The 21,621-nt window shown below is 35.5% G+C and overlaps 1 protein-coding gene across 1 annotated transcript in view; it reads right to left on the bottom strand.

The window, feature by feature from the left end:
* LOC107299885 (guanylate cyclase soluble subunit beta-2-like) overlaps nt 1-16,863 on the bottom strand; it is an 18,029-nt gene extending 1,166 nt beyond the window's left edge. The window contains exons 1-14 of the mRNA XM_015829224.2: nt 16,828-16,863; nt 16,665-16,738; nt 13,421-13,515; nt 12,590-12,750; nt 11,329-11,428; nt 10,330-10,547; nt 9,050-9,143; nt 8,075-8,178; nt 6,764-6,980; nt 5,679-5,999; nt 4,781-4,929; nt 3,593-3,739; nt 2,602-2,756; nt 264-478 (exon numbers count right to left, since the gene is read on the bottom strand). Coding sequence (XP_015684710.2) covers nt 264-478; nt 2,602-2,756; nt 3,593-3,739; nt 4,781-4,929; nt 5,679-5,999; nt 6,764-6,980; nt 8,075-8,178; nt 9,050-9,143; nt 10,330-10,547; nt 11,329-11,428; nt 12,590-12,750; nt 13,421-13,515; nt 16,665-16,738; nt 16,828-16,863 — 2,086 coding nt within the window. The remainder of the gene's footprint in view (nt 1-263; nt 479-2,601; nt 2,757-3,592; nt 3,740-4,780; nt 4,930-5,678; nt 6,000-6,763; nt 6,981-8,074; nt 8,179-9,049; nt 9,144-10,329; nt 10,548-11,328; nt 11,429-12,589; nt 12,751-13,420; nt 13,516-16,664; nt 16,739-16,827) is intronic.
* Between the last annotated feature and the right edge of the window lie 4,758 nt (nt 16,864-21,621).

Below are 21,621 nucleotides of genomic sequence, written 5' to 3'. Positions count from 1 at the left end.
ATAGAAATAGAGTTACTAGTATTGACTTAAGGGGAAGTAGGATATATTAAAATAATAATAGATTAGTTATATGTATAACTGAGTTAATTATATTGAAATAATTTGAATTGTATAAATATGATTTTGTTTTGATTAATTGATGGCCTTGCCACCATGTAAAATAAAACCAATAAAAATTTTGTTGAAAAAAAAAAAAAGAAACTGGGTATCAGAAAGACAAAACAAATAAAATAAAATAATACATTACTTTTCCTTTCCTGTACCTTGTGAGAATGAGTTTTGCTTGCCATCAGCCTTACAATCTTGAGACAACTGAGAAGATTCGTGGCTGAGGCCAGCATCTTCACTTGGTCTTCCCATGATCTCATTCTCAGTTGCAATTGTATTTTGGACCAGAAAATAAGTGTGCATTTTCCCTTTGCCCTTCACATCAATTTCTCCTCTTTCCGTAATGTCAAAATTCTTCTCTTTGAGGCATCTGAACCATAAAAGCAGTAATGGGTAATGTTTGTCATTGGGGTTTTTTTTTACTACAATAAATCAGCAATCAACCTTTTACAAATAGTTTTATAGAAAGTGCTATAGTTTTATGGAAATTGAACAGTTCTATGGAAATAGCTTTCTCCCCCATATTATTGTTCCAGAAACAACAAACAGATCTTAAGGTTTGTCTTTACTAAAGCAATGGCAATAGTGACACTCACCATTTACCACACAACTGGCCATTGTACTGAATGGCTTTATTGGTAAAACTGATACAGTAAGATCTGCTATAATTCCAGGTGCAGGAAATGAATCATGGCTCCAGAAAAATAGATAGAAGTTTTTACAGCTGTAACTTTTCTGCCAATCCTGCCAAGACCGTGCACCTTCAACACTGGTACTTCAGTACTTCAGTATTAGAAACCTATTATACTGTTGTGAATCACTATGAATATTGTTTTAAATTGTAAAATAGAATATGATATATCATTTTCACATATAGAAGTTGAAATACAGCTGCCAGAAAAGTAACAGGAAGAGAAGTGATTGAGAAGCAAGGCAGCAAAACTCAATAGTGGCAAAAAGACTTATCCAGGTTTATTTACATGGCAGGGGAAAAACCAGGAGTTTAACCAAGATGCAAAAGGAAGCTGAAGTTTGCAGAAATGGCTAAATTGTTTGATCAAGGAAGAAATTATTTTTATAAAAGACTGGAAACTCTTTATAGACTTTCTGCTGAAAATGGATAAAAATGAACAGTTGATTTAGGGATTTACTAATTAAAAAGATTGTTTATTGGAAGAAGAGAACTATGATATGCGGTATGGGAAGGTGGAGATGTAACTGCTCCAAACAAGTCACTTCTTTAGATATTTCTTTTTCTTGCTTTTTTGTTATTTCTAACAATTCTTTTATTCTTTTATAATCTTTTTCCTGTTTTGCCTTCTATGTTTCTGTAGTTTTTAAAATCTTTGTAAAAACTTCTTTCAATATAAATTATTTTTTTAAAAAAAGAGAGAAACAAGATAGCAAAATTTCACAAAGGGGATTTCAAGGCAGACCTGGTTAAGGAATTAAAGAAATGGCTTTAAAGCAAACAGCTTAATATGATGGAACAGAATGCACATGGATCAGATTTTTACAGATAGCATTACTATATTAATAATGTAATACAATAGTTTCTTGATTTAATTTAAGCTACAATGTTACTACAGAGACTTCCATTGATGCATACTGTGCTCCATAAATGTTTGACACCATCAAAGACTTGTTGCCAAACTTGCTATCAATCCAACAAGCAACGAGAGGAAGTTTTATCATTTCCTACCCAGGAAATAGTACTATATAGCAATTGGCTATCCTGGTTGTGAATTCTGGGAATCATAATATATAATCATATGTATAATATATATAATCATAACTTATCTGAAGTTTCTTCACTTGAGGAATACATTCACTGAACTGAATGGAATGACTCTGAACAGATGTGTATCAAGTTACACTTATATGTTCACTCATTCTTGTTGGGGGAATCTTTGTATTGCCATATTACTCTTGGTCTTATGTTTTTAATGTCACAATAAGCTCAGCAGAATGTAAATTTTAGTATTAGTTTCCAGAGTTGCTGTACCGAATTAAAAACTAAGCTGCATTTTTCTTTAGATTGATGTTATTTAAAAGTTAGGAAAATGGAAATTGGTAAAAAAAAAAAAACCTCAAAGAATTTTGAAGAAGCTTTTAAAGGAGAGGAGAGGAGGGGAGGGGAGGGGAGGAAAGGAGAGTTTTCTTTATAATTTTATCTTATTAATACATGGGAGGAAGAGAATTAGTTTATTCTTTGGACGAGTACAAGGAATTAAATCTAGACAGTTAAAATGTGAATACATATTATTTTAAAATGAATTGTCCTTCATTTCTTTAAAGACAAATTCAAACATTTATAAAAACACTGCAGAAAAGAATGTATATTATCCCTAATCCAGACTATATAACTGTAAAACAGTTTTTCCTAGTCCAATCCAAACGGATGCTTTCTAGTTTTCTTAAATTTCTTTTCCTAACTTCTAACCAGACCAGGCTATAATAAATCAATGGTTTAAGAACAGTAACATTACTCACTGATAAACACTGCCACTGAGGTGAATTTTGTTTGGCACTCCATGGCTCTCCATCCGGGATGCTATATTCACTGTATCTCCAAACAAACAGTAACGTGGCATTTTTTCTCCAACAACCCCTGCAAGGACAGATCCTGTGTGGATCCCAACCCTAATCTGAACAAGAGTTTAAATAAATAAATAAATAAATAAATAAATAAATAAATAAATAAATAAATAAATAAATAAATAAATAAATAAATAAGTAAGTAAGTAAGTAAGTAAGTAAGTAAGTAAGTAAGTAAGTAAGTAAGTAAATAAATAAATAAATAAATAAATAAATAAATAAATATCTGCTGAATCGATTTGCTCTTTTTAAATACATACTTGTCAAATCATAGAATCATAGAGCTAGAAGTGACCTTGGAGGTCTTCTCATCCAAACCCTGCTCAAGGCAAGAGACCTTATACCATCCCGGTCAAATGGCTGTCTAGTCTATTCTTGAAAACCTCCAGCAATGGAGCACCCACAACTCCAGGAGACAAGCCCTTATATGGATTAATTGTTCTTACTGTGAGGAAATTTCTCCTTAGGTACAGGTTGGAACTCTCTTTAATGAGCTTTCACCCATTATTTCTCATCCTGCCCTCAGCTTTTTCAAGTAAATCCACACACACACACACACACACACACGACAGCCTCACAAGTACCGGAAGACAGCTATAATGTCATCCCAATCCTTCTCTTTGATACGCTAGATATATCTAGTTATCTTAATTGTTCATCATATGGTTTAGCCTCCAGACCCTTTATTTTCTTTGTTGTTCTGCTCTGTAGTCTGTCTAGGGTCTCAGCATCTTTTTTTTATATCATGGTGACCACACCTGGGCACAGTAGTCCTGGCGTGGCCTCACTAATGCAGTATAAAGTGATACTATCACTTCTCATGATTTTGATGCTACCTTATTATGCACAAAAATGATGTGTTTTTGTATTTCTATTTTCTGCTCACTTGAATAGGATTTCCAGAAACAGGATTTGTTATGTCTTTGGCTGCTATGATCATTCCCAAGGCAAAGTTGGCAACCCGTTCAGCATGGGTTGATACAGGGACAGGGACACCCCCTACAACCATGTAGGCATCCCCTATGGTTTCAACCTAAAAAAAGAAATAGATAAATCTCTTATTTCAAAAGACCATGTTGATTTTCATTTAACATATTATTTACAGCCAGATTGAAGATGGAACTAGTCAGTCTTTCTCTTTCCACAAATGGAAAGAAAAAGGTTGGTGCAGAGGTTCTTTCACAATTTGCAAATGAAGTTTTATGTGAAACTTCCCGCATTGCAAAAGGAGACATATATTTTATTTGTTCTCTTACATTTTTTAATATGATATTTTATCAGCATGGAGTTTTCACATTTTAAATATTAACTATATCATTGTGCATTAGTGTTTTATTCAAAAATTATGTAAATATATTAACAAAAGTTTGGAGTCCTTGGTACTCTCTGGGCTTGGTTGCTTGTCTGGTGTTAATCCCTGATTATCTGGGTGTTGGTTGCTGGAGAAGATTGTTTACTTCTTAGCTTTTTTATTGTCTCTTTGGAATGGTGTATAAATGTGGTTTATCGCTTATTTATTTTATTAGAAGACAAAGAAGCAGAAAATAATATCTTAATCAAGGAATTACCAACGAGAAGTTCCCACCAACACTGGCAGGGCAAGCTACTGTATATAAATAGGGAGCAAACCTGATACTCACTTGTACTATTAATGTTATTTAGTTGGGCCATGAAATGTCTGCAAAAGAAACAACCAAGCTCAGGGAACATTAAGGACTCCACAGGTGAACCCTGAGCCATATCTATTATTCTGTATTGGAACAAATGTTTATAGCAAGCAAGCAAGCAGAAAATTGGGCAATAAGCGAAAACAATAAAGAGAAAACAAAGGCAGAACAAGGCAAAAGAAGTATCAGCATCAGGATGTAAGTATATTCCAAGATTCTGGACAGAGGTTTGTCTAGTTTGTTTACTGGTGCAGACACTTTATATTTAATTGTTGGGAACCTGTAAGTAAATTACAGGTATCTGATGATCCTCTGCCAAATCAGAGTAGAGTTACAAAGGAGTTATTCTTGACATCTCTATTCCTTTCTCCCCATAATATCACTTTCAGGATATCAATTGAAAATACCTTGTAGACATCATGTACTGTGGTTAGCCTGTCAAATCGTAGATACATTGCATTTAACATGAGGACTATCTGAATAGGCTCACATTGGGCACAAATGTTAGTAAAAGTCACAACATCACTGAATAATATAGTACATTCTTTGAATTCTCCTATAGTTAAAGAGGAAAAAGAAGAGAGGAGAGTTTTAGAAATCACGTCTAGTTTCATAATTAAATTGATCACAAAACTTATTAATAGTGCATAAATGTATTAGTATACTTAGTATTTTAGCATCTATTTATAAAATATCAATTATGAAGTATTTTTCAAAATATATTAATCCAGCTTCTTTGTTACTTTGAAAATAGATCAGTCAAGAAAATGGGCAAGTGATAAAATTCATAAAGCTATGCAAAATGTTTTCAAAGTAGTGTGTTATATCAAGATTTTTTCTAACTAATGCTCCAATAGATTCAACATAAAAAATACTAGCTTTACAAAAAAGGCATGCATTCCATAAGAAAGCCTAGATATAGTATGTCAATTATTGTTTGTTGGAAATGTTAAGCAAGGTTTTTAACTCCCACCATGTGAAGTTAGAAGTGACATAAAGTAGCATTCTTAGAGTGAAGGCCATGAGATTTTTAAAAAAAATTACTGGAAGGAAAAAATAAATCAGTACTGAGATGGAATCAATATACAACATTTCTCTGATAGGAGTGTCAGTGGGGAGGGGGGAGATGACCTAACATAGCTTTACTCAAGGCCCATACATTTTGAAGATAAAAACATTTCTGCACTTGCTTATATATACATTGTCCTTAAATGTCTACCACTGATTCCAAACAACGGAGATCATAGTCATTACTGATCACAGTCTTGAACATATCTAAACTTGTCTGTATCTCATGGCATTCACCTGCCTCAACTCGTTTCCCCTCTTTCAGCTGGTTGGCAACATGTTTAGGCAGCATGGCATACAGGAGGGTTTCTGTTTTCTTCTTTTCTTCCTCCAGGTGTTTAGACAGGATCCGCAGCTCCTCTTTTTTCCTCTCCAGTTGATTGGAGAGCTCCATCTCGGCCAACCGCTGTTGGTTGAGCAAGATCAAATCTCTAGTGACATCATGGGGAGCTATGTCAGAAATGTGCATGTGTCTTTCCTCCAACTCATGCAATGTACGCAGCAGAGGGGAACAAAGGTACAGCATGCACTGAACAGACTCCATCCAGATCATCTGCCCTGGTTCAAACAAATGAATAATGATGGGCAGGCATTAAATATTGAATACAGTATACTCTTCCCAATCTGATTCCTTTCTGACCCACCCAGAACATTAAAAAAAATCACAGCCCATCTACTGGGAAGGCAATCAAAGGCCAAGGCAACAATGTCATATAATGGTCATAATACTGTTTCCAACAGCCCCCCAAATTTAGACAGAAACACCAAATTGCCACTGATATGTAAGGTGCCTTTGTGCAAAAAGCTTTTTGCCATCAAAAGGCCAAGTCACATGGCATCTATGGCTTCTTGGCACTTCATTCTCGCTTTTTTTTTCTATAATGTATGTGCAAATGCACAGAATACTCACTGGATGGGCATTTTCTCACCCTGCAATGTGGCACCAGGTTACTACCACTCTCGCTATTTGGCACCCCTGGGGCATGGTTACTTTGTGCAGTGTGCAACTTGCACACTTGCATGTGGCAGCCCTGCATCAAAACATAATGTATACCTTTGACCTATATTCTTATCTGAAAGGCCAGCTCAGGGTTTACCTATGTAAAAACTGCCAGGAAGAAGGCCAGATTCTTTTTAATATAAAATTTTTATTTCACAGATTTTATATTTTATGGAGAAGCCTCTATCACATGCACTGAAGCAATTCAGCCTATGGAAACAGACGTGTCACTTAGAGAGAAATTGTATTTTTCCCATGACATAGTTATCTCTTCAGTGTGTTATTGCCCAATACTGTAGCTATTGAGAAATGGGAAAACTACCTCTTAGCTCTAACATAGGACGCTGCTTCCAGGAGTCTGGCATCATCTCTCTCTTGGTCCGGAAAACAAATTGGCTGTTGATAAATCTCTGAACACTGGAGATGGTAAATTTCACTTCAGGGCGTACAATAGTGAAGTACTGATTGAGACGGATGCCCAGTATTTGAAGGCCAGGCACAATCTTTTGAATACTAACTCCAGCTTGTTTCACCCTAAGCTTTAAAAAGAAAACAAACAGGATTCTTGCTTATGCTTTCCCTATTCCTATTACACTGTCAGTAGAAATTCATTTTATAAACATTACATGTAGCCTTTTATAATTGTTCCTAATTGGATAAATTGTCCAAAACTGCAGGATTTTATTATTGGTGTTATCATTGCTTTCTTCATTATTACATCCAATCCATCTACAACCAAAGGACTCATTTCTTTCTTGAATCCATACAGAAGTGATCAGCCAGTGGGTAGACCTAATTAACTGCTCTATATGCATGTTGCCTAGCAGCAGGCAGAACTAAAGATGTTTGCGCAGGGCTTTTTCCACAGTAAATTGCAGGGCAGGCAAGCATGAAGCAAATAACAGGTTCATTATGACATCATCACAGTAATGATGCAATATATGTACTTGTATCAAGCATAAAGAAAATACATGACTGACTCATTCATTTGAGGATGTCAGGATGCATGTGCTATATTGATGTCATTATACTTTGTTATATATGCCTAAAGCCCTTCTGGGCATATATAAAAAAATTGTGTTATCAGATTCTGTTTGAATGTGTTCTCCCTATTTTTAATCTGCTGCTTGGTTTTCCCTGAGTCAAACAAAGTCTGCCAACTTTGAATTTAAGGGATCCAGCCTGCTTACTCATATATTCTTGTAATGAAAACAGCTGTACATCTGTTTTCTTAATCCTTCATTCATTCTATAATTGTTTTCTTAACCTTTCATTCTTTACCTTGCATTTTGCAAGACCACATCATGTTATGCATAACTATTAAGATGTGTGGGGAAAAATAAACTAAGTTATATATGTATGTATGCACTATAGTGGATAATTTGGCAACACAAATAGAAATAGGATGAATGTATAAGATAGACAGACAGATAGATTTTAGATTAAATCTTCAGAAATATTTTCAGGGCATGTAGCATCCATCTGTGATACATTAACACAGTTGTATGTTCTTACAGGTTTATATGGTCCACAAATCTATGCCCAATATTCATTTATATGGGAGCAAATCCCACTTATTTATGGAAAGACATACATGCACTTTAAAACAGTCCACTGATGTTGATTTTCTTACCTGTTCATCAAAAACAATATGGAAGGGAAGCCCAATGCAAAAAGTCTTTGGGTCAATCCAGAGGGTCCTAGGATAGACAGGATCAAATCCTCTAAGAAGTCGACCTGTAATAAGAAAAAGTTATATTTTCATTGTCATTTTAATACATTGACAGAAACAGAAGCAACCTAGTACTTGTTTATATATAAAGATTCATTTTTCTATTCACTCCTGTCTTTCAAGAATTCAGGTCTATCGATGGGGATTTTTTTAATGTATATGAATATGGTACAGTTCCAAGCCCTGAAATACTGAAATACTATTTATTCTAATATTAGTTTGGAATTGGAGCATTAAAAGAAAAGCATACATAACTTGACTGAAATGGAAGAATTAAGAGCCTGTAAAAATGAAAATACAGTAAATTCCTGTACCCCTTTGCGTATCAGCAGTCCTGTCATATATTTTTTAAAAATATAACATCTCATCCCCTGCCCTATTTGGCTTGTACTACCAACAATTCACATTTTAAAAGCAAAATTGATTATTATATAATCAGAATTTGGAATCAGTTATGGGTTTCCCTATAAAATGCTTTCAGCTTAGTTTTTTAATAGAAGCTATTAGAAAGCTAGAGGGAAACGATGGCTCAGCAGTTAAAGACACTGAACTTGTTACTAGAGAGCTGACTTCTTGAGTTCGAGACCCATGATCCACACAATGGGGTGAGCTCCCTTTACTTGCCACAGTTCCTGCTCACCTAGCTGTTCAAAAGCATGCAAATGCAAGTAGATTAATAGGTACCACTTTGTGGGAAGGTAACAGCGTTTCATGCACCTTTGGCATATAGCCATGCTGGCCACATGACCATGGAAATTTGGATAACGCTGGGTTTCTCAGCCAAGAAACTGGCTCCCTAAAGTTGGAAACTACTGACAGGGAAACCTTTACCTTTTTTTTATTAAAAATGACTGACATTATAGCCAACCCATTTACCTTTTCCTATTGTCACAATTCCTCTGATTGTTTCCCAGTGGCTCCTTTTGACACTTGTTTTATCTCTAATCTTATTCATGGTTCTTTCAAGTTCCTGTGGAATACATCAAAAGCAATAAAAAAACTTTTTAACCATATTTTTCAAACTAAGAAATAAACTATTTCCTAACAAAAGAATAAATGTAATTGTGAAACACAATTACAATTTAAAATACCATGCTTCATATTTGTAATTACTTGAAATAAGTACAAGTATGCCTCATTATTTCAAAAACATTGAAGCACTTTTGGATGTACTTATCCATTTATACCCTCAGATTTGTAAGCATGCAACAATACATACAAATATTATAGTTTAGGCTCATCCTTGGAAAAATCTTAACACATTTATTTTTCAGTGTGTATACATACAACAGTTACAACATGCCAAATTCAGTTATGAAGAAATTTGAATACTGAAATATATATGCATGGCCACAAGCTCTTATCAACCTTGAAAAAGCTAATTAAAAACAGACCTGGGTTGTACTTAGAAAATCACTAGGAGTGTTGGAAAGAAATTGACTGAGCCAGGGGAAGGTGTCAAATGAGGAGTTAGTCTGGAATTCCTATATGGGCATAAAAGGGCAAAGTCTGATCCCCCCTTTGAATGCCATTGACCCTTATCTAATCTGACAAACTGGTGGTTTGCAACTGGGTCAGACTAGATAAGCTTCAATGGCACTCAAGGTGGAGTCAGACTTTGCTATCTTATGCTCACCTAGGGATTCTGGAGTAATTCCCCATTTGACTTTTCCCCGTCTTGGCCAGTCTCTCTTCAATAAGAAACAACACTTGGCATTGTGGCTGCCATTTTGAATTTTTGTACTATATCCTGCAGATACCTCTGCTCCTGTACAAATGCCATCTCAATTACAAGTACATTTTTCAGAGTTGGCATGTATAAATTGATACTTTTGTATACTCCTAGGAACATATGCATACACACACACATTGATATTTCTGCATAAAATAGCATTATTTTTTAATGACTCCATTATGGAGCTACCCTTTTATTGTGACCCTCTAATCGCTTAGAGTCATGGTGACTGGAATGGAGCTGAGCGTTTACTGACCAGATGCTGCCTATGTGGAGTTCGCAGTTCATATTCTCTCTTTGCATCCTGAGAGAGAAAGATTTGCTGCTACCTAGGATTTAACTCTCAACCTTCCAAGTAGGAGGCAAGCGCCTTCACCACTAGGCTACCATACCACTCACACAAAAAAAAGTGTGATAGTACCTCTTTATTCAGTCTTTTCTCTGCTTGAGCTCCAGAATTTGGAAGGTAGTGTGAGGAAGAGAACTTGTTTCTTCTTTTGTATGAAAAAACAGGTTTTTGTGTTACAAGAAATACAATGTGTTCTTTTTTCCCTGTTCTTTCTTCTTCTTCTGTCTGATTGACAATTTCCATTGAAATTTCAGTATTGAAAAAATCCAAAGCTGCTGCACCAATGATTCCTGAATCCAAAGAGAAAAAAAAATCCAGGCGATATTACACATGCTTATGTAATATTATCCTTAGCATATGTACTCAAGCACTCAAGCAATGTTTGTTCCCTTATACACTGAGTCTGCCAACAACTACAATCTCAATTGTCAGCCTTAATAAGTAGATTTTATTTCCAAAAAATATAAGTTTTATTGGTTCAAATCTCATACAGCTCTAGTGCTCATTAATTACTTTGGTTCAACTTCTATCCCTCAGACTGGTGATAGTAGTGAGAAATCATGAGCTCAGAAAAATTGAAAAAAAATGTTATATATTTAAAATATTCTATAACCCATTAATTATTTGGCTACTGGTGTTGTAATTATCTTCATCTGTCCCTCTTACCCTTTTTCAGGGCAAAAAATATATAGAATAATAATTCTAAGGAAATAAAAAACATAGAATAGAATTGAAAATACAATAAAATAAAAGATGCTAAAGATTACCTGTAATAAATATTTTATCTACTGTCATGTTGTTTCCACATAAACCTCCGAAAAAAGAGAATTCCTCAATAAAGCATGAGGATGGTAAATGCCACCATCATCATCTTACTTTAAACAGGTCTGGTGGTCTACCACAGGAGAAGGAAATTTTGTGATAGTTGAAGTTTGAACTTAACATATCTAGCTAGCTAGTTAGCTAACTAGCTATCAAAAGGAAAGTCCACAAACATTAATATAATCATTGTTGATTAAAACCCCAGCATTTCAAAACCCATATTAAATGCATGCACGTATATCAAGTTACCTGGAACTATGTGGCATAAGCCTCTTCTGTCTGAATAATAATGCAAATACATTGACCCATCTTCATTCTTTTCTACCCTAAAGGAAGGAGCATTCATCTCCTGAAAAACACTCAAAAGGAATAATATTACCCTTGCTGCAGAGAAAGATATAGTAAAGGTATAAAGAAGTAGCTTCTGATATTCTTCAGAGCAATGGTAAGTACAATTCTATTTTAACTTCTCTCTTTAAAGTTACATCATGACTCTCTTCTTTCTATAATATATCCTGTCTAATGATCAAAACCATAAATCACAAGTTCATCTTTTCCCCATTTTTACACAAAATGTTCATAAGGGGTTTCCAATCACTAATAAAAGTAGGAATTGTCCTTTTGCTCATCAAAGAAGTTAGTTTGTTCATCCTAGCAAGCTTTGTCAATTCACCAGCCATTCCTCCACGGTGGGTCACGTGCATATTTCAATAACTGATACCATAGTAAAAGAAACATTGCAATTGTTGCTCATTTTGAGGCATCAGAACTCTGCTCCTTGATAGCAGTGTGGGAACATTACAACAGCTTTCTACATGTCCATCATCTTTATTATCAGATTAATTTTTCATCTAATCACACATCAACTTCTCAGTGCTCTCTTTCCCACTGCACACTACAAATCTTTTTTTTTTTTTTAAATAAAATGGTGAGCCTCAATGGTGGAAGTGCAAGCAGGGATTCTACAGCTAAGTCTCCTTTCTATTCTTTCTGTCAAATAACTTTCTACTTGTCGTACAGTTTTTATTTTGAAAGACAAACATCATCACCTAGAAAATTTTTATGCATTGTGGGAATTTAATGTTTTCCTGTCTGCTGCACTCCTTGGAAAAATCTGTCACCTGAAGCTGGCATTTAATGGAAAGTGGGGGAGACTATCCCACTGATGTTTCTCAAATCCAAATGGAATCTCCAAAGATGGATTTTTCTCAGGATTACAACTGATGCCTCAGTTCTGATTATAGTAAAGTCACAATAAAAAATATTATTGCCAGTTGTCTGACAGAAACAATTTGATTTGGTAAAAACATGCATATTAAAAATGGGAATCAGATTTGAGTAACCAAGTAAGGCATCAGAACTCATAAAATACAGACACCCATCCATCCCCACACATGTACACACATACATGTACATCATAATTTTCCTATCTTGTTATTGAGAATATGAGTGAATTCATAAAGAAGAATAGGATTTTTCCACTATTCTTATAGAATTCATTTCCACTTGCCTGGTAAGACAGACTGAGGTAACCGTGTAATGCATCCAGGTTCTCTATAAATTCATACAGATTTCCTCCCAGTGTTCTCAGCATATGGTCATAACCTGACTGTTTACAGAATTCAAAGAAATATTCTCCAAATTGTTTTAGGACCATATCTGGGGAAACATCTAGGAAAATAAATATATTATTATCATATTAAATGTTCATGTTTCAAGATTAAAAAACCAGTTTATTCAGGTTAATTTAGAATACTTCCACATTACCACCATTATTTTCCCCAAATTCTTCAGAAGCATTTTGATGCACACCCATAATTTATCTCCAGACATTGAAAACATGCAGGGAGCACACTATGCCAATTGGATATGCCATATACACACAAACCTATACACACACACACATACATACATACATACACACACACACGTACACACACAAACAGAGAGAGAGAGAGAGAGAGAGAGAGAGAAGACAGATTTTCATTTCAATCTATGTGCATTTGTCCAGTTGTCAAATTTTTTCCATATCTGACATCAGAGGAAGTGTCTTTGCTGCAAAACCTCAATTTGCCTGTATTGAAAACATATTGCATTGTGATGTGTGAGAAAAATGACAGCATTTCAGGAGCATGCAACTGGGTCCTATTTCTGATAGTTCTAGCTTATAACTATGGTAAAGGGTTACAATAGGGTAAATGGGAAGATACATGAAAAAAAATACTTCCACAGAGGCATCAAGAAGATGATGGTGATGTTGTTGTTGTTGTGGTTGTTGTTGTTGATGATGATGATGATGAATAATACCTGGGTTTTGGCATTAGTTCAAAACTATACATACCTAACATTTGGCATGCCTTGTCAATTAGTTGCATTGTGATCTCATCTTTATAAACTTCAAAAGTAAAAAAATTATCCTGTACTCCAGTTTGGACTCTATAACAAAAAAGGCAAAAGAAACAAATCTCACAATAATTGGAGTTATAATTAGATATAGATATATAGATATAAATTTAGGGAGTTTTCAAATATGCTAATTTTATCTTATTTGTTCAGCTGTGTAACAACATAGGCAATATACAGTATTATATTAAACAGGCAATATACAGTAATGTACAGTATTATATTAAAACTATTTATGAAACCATCAAAACAGTAACCAAGCAATGATGTCATAACCTAATTTTTATGGCCCATTCATTACATAATGATAGAATATATTTAATAATAATAATAATAATAATAATAATAATAATAATAATAATAATAATAATAATAATAGTAAAGTTGGAAGGGACCTTGAAGGTCATCTAGTCCAACCCCCTGCTCAGGCAGGAAACCCTATACCATTTCGGACAAATGGCTGTCCAGTCTCTTCTTAAAAATTTTCTTCTATTCAATATATATTTATCAGTCTGTGCAATATAATTGAAGTTCATTATCAGTCAAAGGAATATTTGTGTAAAAACATTATTCAACTTGCAAAAGGATGGAGAGAAGAGAGGGTGTTGTTGGGTTTTTTTAAAGAAATCCATTCTTACAGAATAAAAATTGGCAAGCCAGAAAGAAAAGGCCTGATACAGAGAAAATGTAGCCTTCCCACCTCACTCCTCTTTGATGAACAATAAATGTTTGGGCCAATACTTGTATTTAGAATGCTGAGAGCTACTGTAAGCTGAATTCCCTGTTGGGAAGTCCAGCACAGAAGCATCAATTCAAACAAGAGAGTGGTAGTTAAGGCTAGGTTTATTATACAGAGTTTATTGAAAGATCAATCTCATTAATTGGCATTTCATGCTATTGTCAGAAAGCCTATTCCACTCTTGGTTAATGATGATAATTGGGGCCAGAATTTCTATTGCTAAGCAATCTATATAAATAAAAATGTAAATGTTTGTTTGTTCAAAATCTTAAATCTCCGAAAGTTCTTCACCGATTGCTTTGAAATTTTGACACAATGTTGCATTCAAATATGCACGTGTTTCTATGTACCTATATTATATAGATGTCACACCTGTGATAGGTAAAAACATGCTTTTTTGAAAAACAGCGCCATCTGTTGGACGTAAAAGCAACACACGCTTTTACCAGACTGAGCCACAGCAACACGTGGCCGGGTACAGCTAGTATGGTCATAATGTGCAACATCAAGTGATTGCACTTAGCAACAGCAATCCCAGTGCTCCTCATTGTCATTGTTTAGCAAGAATTGTGGCTCATTAAGTGAGCCCAGGTGATTCACAAGCAGGCCAGCAAGCAGGTAACATATGGTGTGAAGCATGGCATGAGAATGGCAAGGCCAGTTGTGGCTGCCGCTGGGCAGGGGAGGGTATGAGTAACTTACTGGAGCAATGCACAACCTTCTCTGCTGGTTTCCCCATTGACTTAGCTTTGCTTTGGGAAGCTGAAAGTTACAAATGGCAACCATGTGACACAGGGATGCAACCACTGTAAGTGCAAGCTGGTTGCCAAGGACCCAGGTTGTGATCTCAAATGACCATAGGGGTGCTGGGATGACTAGTATTTTGAAGACCAGCTGTAAATACCACTTGTCCAGCACTGTTACAACTTTGAACGGTTGTTGAACAAGTTGTCAGATGAAGACTCCCTGTACACAATCACCTTCTCAATGTTCTCCATATATGGAACTGAAGTTGTACCACTGTAATTGTCTATAAGAATTCCCAAAAGCAGCAGAAAAGCAGTGAACTCCTCACATGCTTTGTTTGGAATTATATAATTTGATTTATTGCTTCAAAATAGATTTCTACTTTATTCTAGAACTGCATATATGTGCTTTGAGAAAACAAACAAAACAAAAAAGCAATGTTGTAAATATTGTCAAGCTGGGTGAGAAAGCCACGTTGGAGTCTGGGTTCCTTCGTGGATTCCCTCATTCTTTCCATAAACACTCAACAAATCTGACTGTGTGGAATAAGGACACCATATCTAAAAATGTAATCAAATACAATAGTGGAGATATGGTAAACCAAATATGAGAGCCCAATTAAATCCCCCAATTGAGAATAGTGAAAAAAGAAAGAAGGAGGGGAATAGATGAGGGAAGAAGCACTTTCTCTGAGCAGTAGCATTTGCTAAAAGCAATGCCTTCAGAAGTGCAGGTGGCTTCCTTGATGATTGCAGCTGATCATTATCACTCTTTAGCTTATTTCTGGTTGTAAAGGATGTGGAATGAGAAACTACAGTAGACATATCATTGCTGGGCTGAAAAAATCCAAACAATCACTAAATGATTGCAAAGAGATACAGAAAATCCCCATAGTCAAAATATAGCACTGATATTTTTTAAGTAGTCTGAAGTTGGGTGGGATTGAGGAATATATGCCTTGTATTCCAGGTGGGAGAGGGAGAACAGATTTTTCCTTGCACAATGGTCAAGCAGAAGAAGAATAAAATATTTAGGGTGATCAAGACAGTAAGGGGAGACCCTCATTGGTGTCGGGCCTATTGCTGCTATAGTAGTGGCAGCCATGTGAGATAACTCTTCCCTTTCTCTTATCTATCATCAATTACCATAGAGCAGCAGGGTTTGCCATTTGAAGATTGGCCATGAGACCCAAGTAGCTTTTTTGGAAGTGACTCTGTTCTGCATCAAGGCCTTGCCTCAAATCATGCTGTCATGGTGAGTCTTGCTTTAGTTTGCAAAACTGAACTGCTCTGCCTCGGGTGGTTTGAATTAAAACACCAAGGCAGGTGGACTAGATTTAGCTAGAACTTTTCACTGGGTTGAAAAAGAGCTCTTTTTTGCTTCTGAATTAAAGCAGGATGATGGGTCCAATCTAGTGCTTCAAAGGGTAACAAAGTTCAGCATTTCCCTTCAGAAGAGTACTTCATTCAAAATTTTACCGCATCTAAGTTTGGCACCACCATATTAATAATAGATTAATTACTGCATAATCTGTCAAGTCTCATTGTATAACTCCATGAGTCTAATAAATCTTTCAGTCTTTAAGATAAGGCCATTCCTTAGACTTTGTCAAAGGATTTGAGACACCCTATAGCAATGGCTTTAAGCAATTTCTAACATTTGAACTTTCTGAATATTTTTTCTAGGGATAACTTACCTTAAATTTTCCCATATTTCTTCACCATATTTTTCAACCACCATAGACTTTAGACATGTGTTTATAAATCCATACTGTAGAAACAGAAGTAAGAAACATAGACAAAGAGAATTAACATGGCATATTCTCGATAATTCTTGCATTTATATTACATTTTTTTTACCTGCTTGGCAAAGGGTCCATTTATTTTTTGAAACATGTCTTGCCCACTTGGCTGGCTTCCAGGTAACAGTAAACTGAAGCCTCTTTACATTTTTCTAACCAGCTGTAAACATTTCTTAAGTAAACACATATGTACACTTCACAGCTTTGCTATTCCAATGGTCTCTACGTGGGGCTGCCTTTGAAGGCCACCCAAAAGTTTCAACAGGTCCATAATGCAGCAGTGCAAGCAGTGGGCATGTCTCAATAAACTAGNGCTAAGCTTGGGTTTGTTTATTGTTTTAATTCCTCTGCTTATTTTTCCTAGCCATGACTCAGTACAGGTACAGCACATGGAAGAACATTTTCAGTAGATCTTAGAAAAACTCACATTAATCCAAAGATGACCATCCTTCAAGTACTGAACTATACTGCTCAAAAAAATAAAGGGAACATTTTACCATGGAACTGAAGGGGTTTGTGTTCCCTTTATTTTTGTGAGCAGTATATTTAGAACTTGAAAAGTAATACTAAATATAGATAGATTATGAACTGGTAAACTCATTGCAAATAATTTCATTAAATTTCTCAAAACAAAATATTGAATACGTGTATAATTGAAAAGGAGTTGGTCAAAAAAATGTTTTGATGAAGGAGAAAGTCTGTGCATTTCTTTTTTGTTGATTATATTATTTTTTTCTTTTCCATTTTTCTTTTCTGCACTTCCTATTTTTTGTTTGTATTAGTTTTATCTTTGTAATTGTAATTTTTAATAAAATTACTATAAAAAGAAAAGGAATTAGTCAAATAATAATAACCTTATTTTGTTTTAGAATATTATTAATATTAATAATTAATAATATTAATATCTGTTGATATAATTAATTCTAGTTCCATTTTGGTCCTGACAATAACTTGTGAAATAGAGAAAAGTACATAATTTTGCTTTTTTGATATTTGGTATTGATAATACCAAATAACTTTCATTTTTTTTCTATTTTACAAGTGAGTATATTTAGTTGAAGGCATGTAGCATTTGATTTTTAAAACAATGGGAAAATCAGTTTTAAATTAAGATCATTACAGCTTCTTTGCTTCAAGACCTCATCATGGCAATTAGACCATCAATTAAAGTTCTTTGTTTCTTAGAGCAAACTAGTATAATTGCATTTACACTAAATTCCATATAGAGCTCTGTCACTTATTAGTTCAAGAACTCCTTTTAAACAAGCTTTAATTTGCAGCTGGTATTGCAAGTATTTGAATGGTAGGGCTGGGCTAGACTTCTGTGCTTTGGAGAGAAAATAATGCTATATATTCTCATTTAAAAGCACAGTGGGACAGAGAGAGGAAGAGCATTAAAGAAAGACTATTAGGTTCAAAGTCTTAAATTATCTAGCATATACAATGTAAGCAAGTAGCAGTTGAAAAATAAACTGCCATTTTAAATCTTAATAATAGAAACCAGTACATATTTACACATAAATCCCTATATATTTCACACTTTCATCTTTTTAAAACTGCAATACTTTTTTTTGTTTAATAGAGATTTCTAAGTGTAGTATTTCTACAATTTTGATATCAAAAATAATCAGAGAGATATAAAAAAACCCTTAAAAGGGCATTTGTAGGTCACTGTATTTTAAACGTATTGTTTGCATATATTCTGCATATGCACATTCTGCAAAAAAAATATACCGTACATACAGACTTGGGTAATAAAAGAGTTACCCTGAGTTAAGATGGGAGGTCAGTAAATCTAATTAAATAAATAAATAAAAACAATGCATTTGTTCCATTGATCCAATGGGAATATTTGAAATACTTGTCCTAATTATATTTTGATCTGTTGACTGGCAGGTTTATTTGGTTTGGAAACAAAATTCACCTTATAAGAAGTCATCATAGAAAATATAAAGATTTGTATTATTGGTAGCACAATTTAGAGAATATTACTTGATTTTAGGCTTAGATTCTTTCAACTATTTGAATGAATCCGTGTAGGTTCATGCTACAGTTTTGATTCCTCAGTAGGTTTTCAACCTGTCCTCTTGCTATTCATTCTTCATGGTTTAGTAACAGATTAGTGCAGCACTGATGATGTTACCTAGGTAGGGTAATGAAACGTCTGCAAGAAAACAAGCAAGCTCAGAGAGCACCAAGGACACCTCATGTCAACCCTGAGCTACAAATCTTCTCCTTTGTTAGTAGTAACAGATCACCTGCACATCTATCTGGCTCCTAGGTATTATTAAAAAAATTAGAAAACACTAAGTTTCAGACATACAAGATCAACACAGCTTTCGTCATTTAAATTGTCCATATCTTATATGATTCATATAAAAATATCTGATCACAATATCCCAGAGATACGGAGCCATTTAGATGAATTAGACTACAATCTCTTATCTGAAGAAAGCTTTCTGGAGAGAAATGTAATTTAAAAGGTCTGAAGGACACCAGAAATCCAAATCAAGTACTTTATTGCGAAATGAGCTCCTCCTTTTGTTGCTGTTTTAAAGATGGGTAGGTATATATGCTCTTTAACACCATGGACGCCTTCTAGAGATAGCTAAAAGTCTTAAACGTTAGCACCAACCCGTTCTCAGACTTTATAACCTTGACACGTAATGAGAAGGAAAACGATTATTTCCACCACACTTGCTTATTTGCGCTTCTCAATCGCCCCGAGGAGAAGGTAAAAATATTAAACGTTCGGTGGGACGACGCTCAGTGCCATGAATTTCAACCAGCTGCGAGCTCATGTAAGGCTGTGCTTAGGAATTCAGCTTTAGTATCCAATGTCCCACAACACAGCTACTACCGTTCAGAGACGTTAACCATATAGCACCCAAACCAGGCTAACACGTATTTCATCGGGAGCAGCACGCCGAACAAAGAATTCCCTGCTATAAGCTATTTCGCCTACACGGAATTTGATGCGAGCAGCTAAGGACAGCGAACACAACCTTTGAACGGGGAAAAAAGCAAAATGTCATCTCCAAGAAGATTGAGGAATATTTCTTGGACTTTAACTCGCGGGAGCAGACGCTTCTACTACTACTCGTAGTACTTATATTTGCTCTCTCCTACATCTAAAAAGGTTGACCCACGCCTTCTCTTGACATCAGCAGCATTCCTCCGACTTTATTGGAGATTGGGCTGAAGTGGGGTGGGAGGAACAACTCTGCATCGGCCCCTCCAGAAACCCAAATGGTTTGGGATCGCAAACCATTTAATCGGAGATACCGCTTAACAACGCAGCATCAGTTTAGGATGTTCAAAGAAATTGATCCGAAAGCATTCCCTCTAAATTCTAAAAGTTAATAGAGCTGTTCTGGAGTGACAGCTGTGAGGATCGAGTTTCTATCCGTCCTTCTGTCCTAGAAAGGTAACAGAACGGAACTGCTATATATCGGCATAAAGTCCACGGATCTCCTCTTCCTCTCAGAGTCCCTCTCCAAATAGAAATAAACCCATGGGGAGTGATAGTGGTGGTCGTAGAGCAATCGCTACTTACCATTGTGACGCATGACTCAAAAGAACGAATTGTGCCACACTGTTATATTCCCGAAGATTAGAATTCTTGGTCTAGAGAACTAGAATGTCTACTGTTCGGTATATGGTGGATATAGCCTTTCTTTTCTCGAAAGATGCCAGATGATAGCTAGACATCCCCCTTAACCAGCTTCTCCCGCAGACTGGGAGGTTGGAGTCAGCAGCTAGTCGGGGAGTCAGAAAGCTGGCGCAGCTCCCCATGCTCTTGCCCACCCCAACGCGCTCACGCATCCCGCCGCGATCTAATAATGACTCTGTTCTGGTATCCGCTACAAGATTGTATTGGCCTGTCTCGAGGAAAAGACCAATCGGAGTAACTGGGTTACGCCAGCACGGAGAGATCTTTCTGCTCCTACCACCTCCTCCCAACTTTCTCTGATTTAAGCTGCACCATGCCAAGAAATAAACATCGCTGTCCAGGGGTCTGTGGTGCTGAAGTTGGGAACTGAAGTAGAGGGTGCCTGGATGTTTTCCAATTAAAAATCCAGATGAACTTTCAGTATTCCAGAGTGCCTTCAATGGGGTGGGGAGCAACTGCATGGTCCACTTAACCTTTTCATCAAACTGAATCTTTTTGGTAAGATAATTCTAATGAGCAGCCAATACACTTTGAAAGCAAACAAAATTTCTAAATTATCTATGAGTCAGCTCTGAGGTTTTGTTGCAAAAAACAGTAACTAAACAATGGTTTTTCATGTAGAACTGTAGAAATATAATTAGCTGATCAGATGCCAACAAGCCAGGCTTCTCTCCTGGTGATTGTAGAAGCCATCTTGACAGATAACCAGCAAGAGCTTTTATTTTTCTAATGATATTCCACTATTCTTTGATTTCATTTATCCATCTTATTTATAGTCTTCCTCTTCTTCTGCATCTCTTAACCTTGATATGCATATTTGTTTTTAGACCATCTTCCATCCTACATTTCTGATTATAAGACACCTTAAGAAAGTATTGAATCTTCTGCAACCCTTTTGTAACACAAGTCATAAACCATATCTTTTATGGAATAACAAATCACTCTAAACCAAACCCCCCCCCCAAAAAATCAGGCTTCAAATTTATTTATTTATTTATTTATTATTTAACTTATATGCCGCCCTTCTCCCCATGGGACTCAGGGCGGCTCACAGCATATTAAAACAATACAAAACATTTCCCCTAAAAAGCCAATTAAAAACCAAATATTTATAGCTGTGTCTTATTAAAAACATTAAAATTGTCCCTATTTAAAAATTCACCCTAGGTCAGTCCCGCT

The sequence above is a fragment of the Protobothrops mucrosquamatus genome, unplaced genomic scaffold (genome assembly GCF_001527695.2).
Source record: "Protobothrops mucrosquamatus isolate PMUCROS unplaced genomic scaffold, P.Mucros_1.0 scaffold5670, whole genome shotgun sequence".
NCBI lineage: Eukaryota > Metazoa > Chordata > Lepidosauria > Squamata > Viperidae > Protobothrops > Protobothrops mucrosquamatus.
Note: the sequence above shows the minus strand (reverse complement) of the source record. Positions and strands in the feature narration are given on the sequence as shown.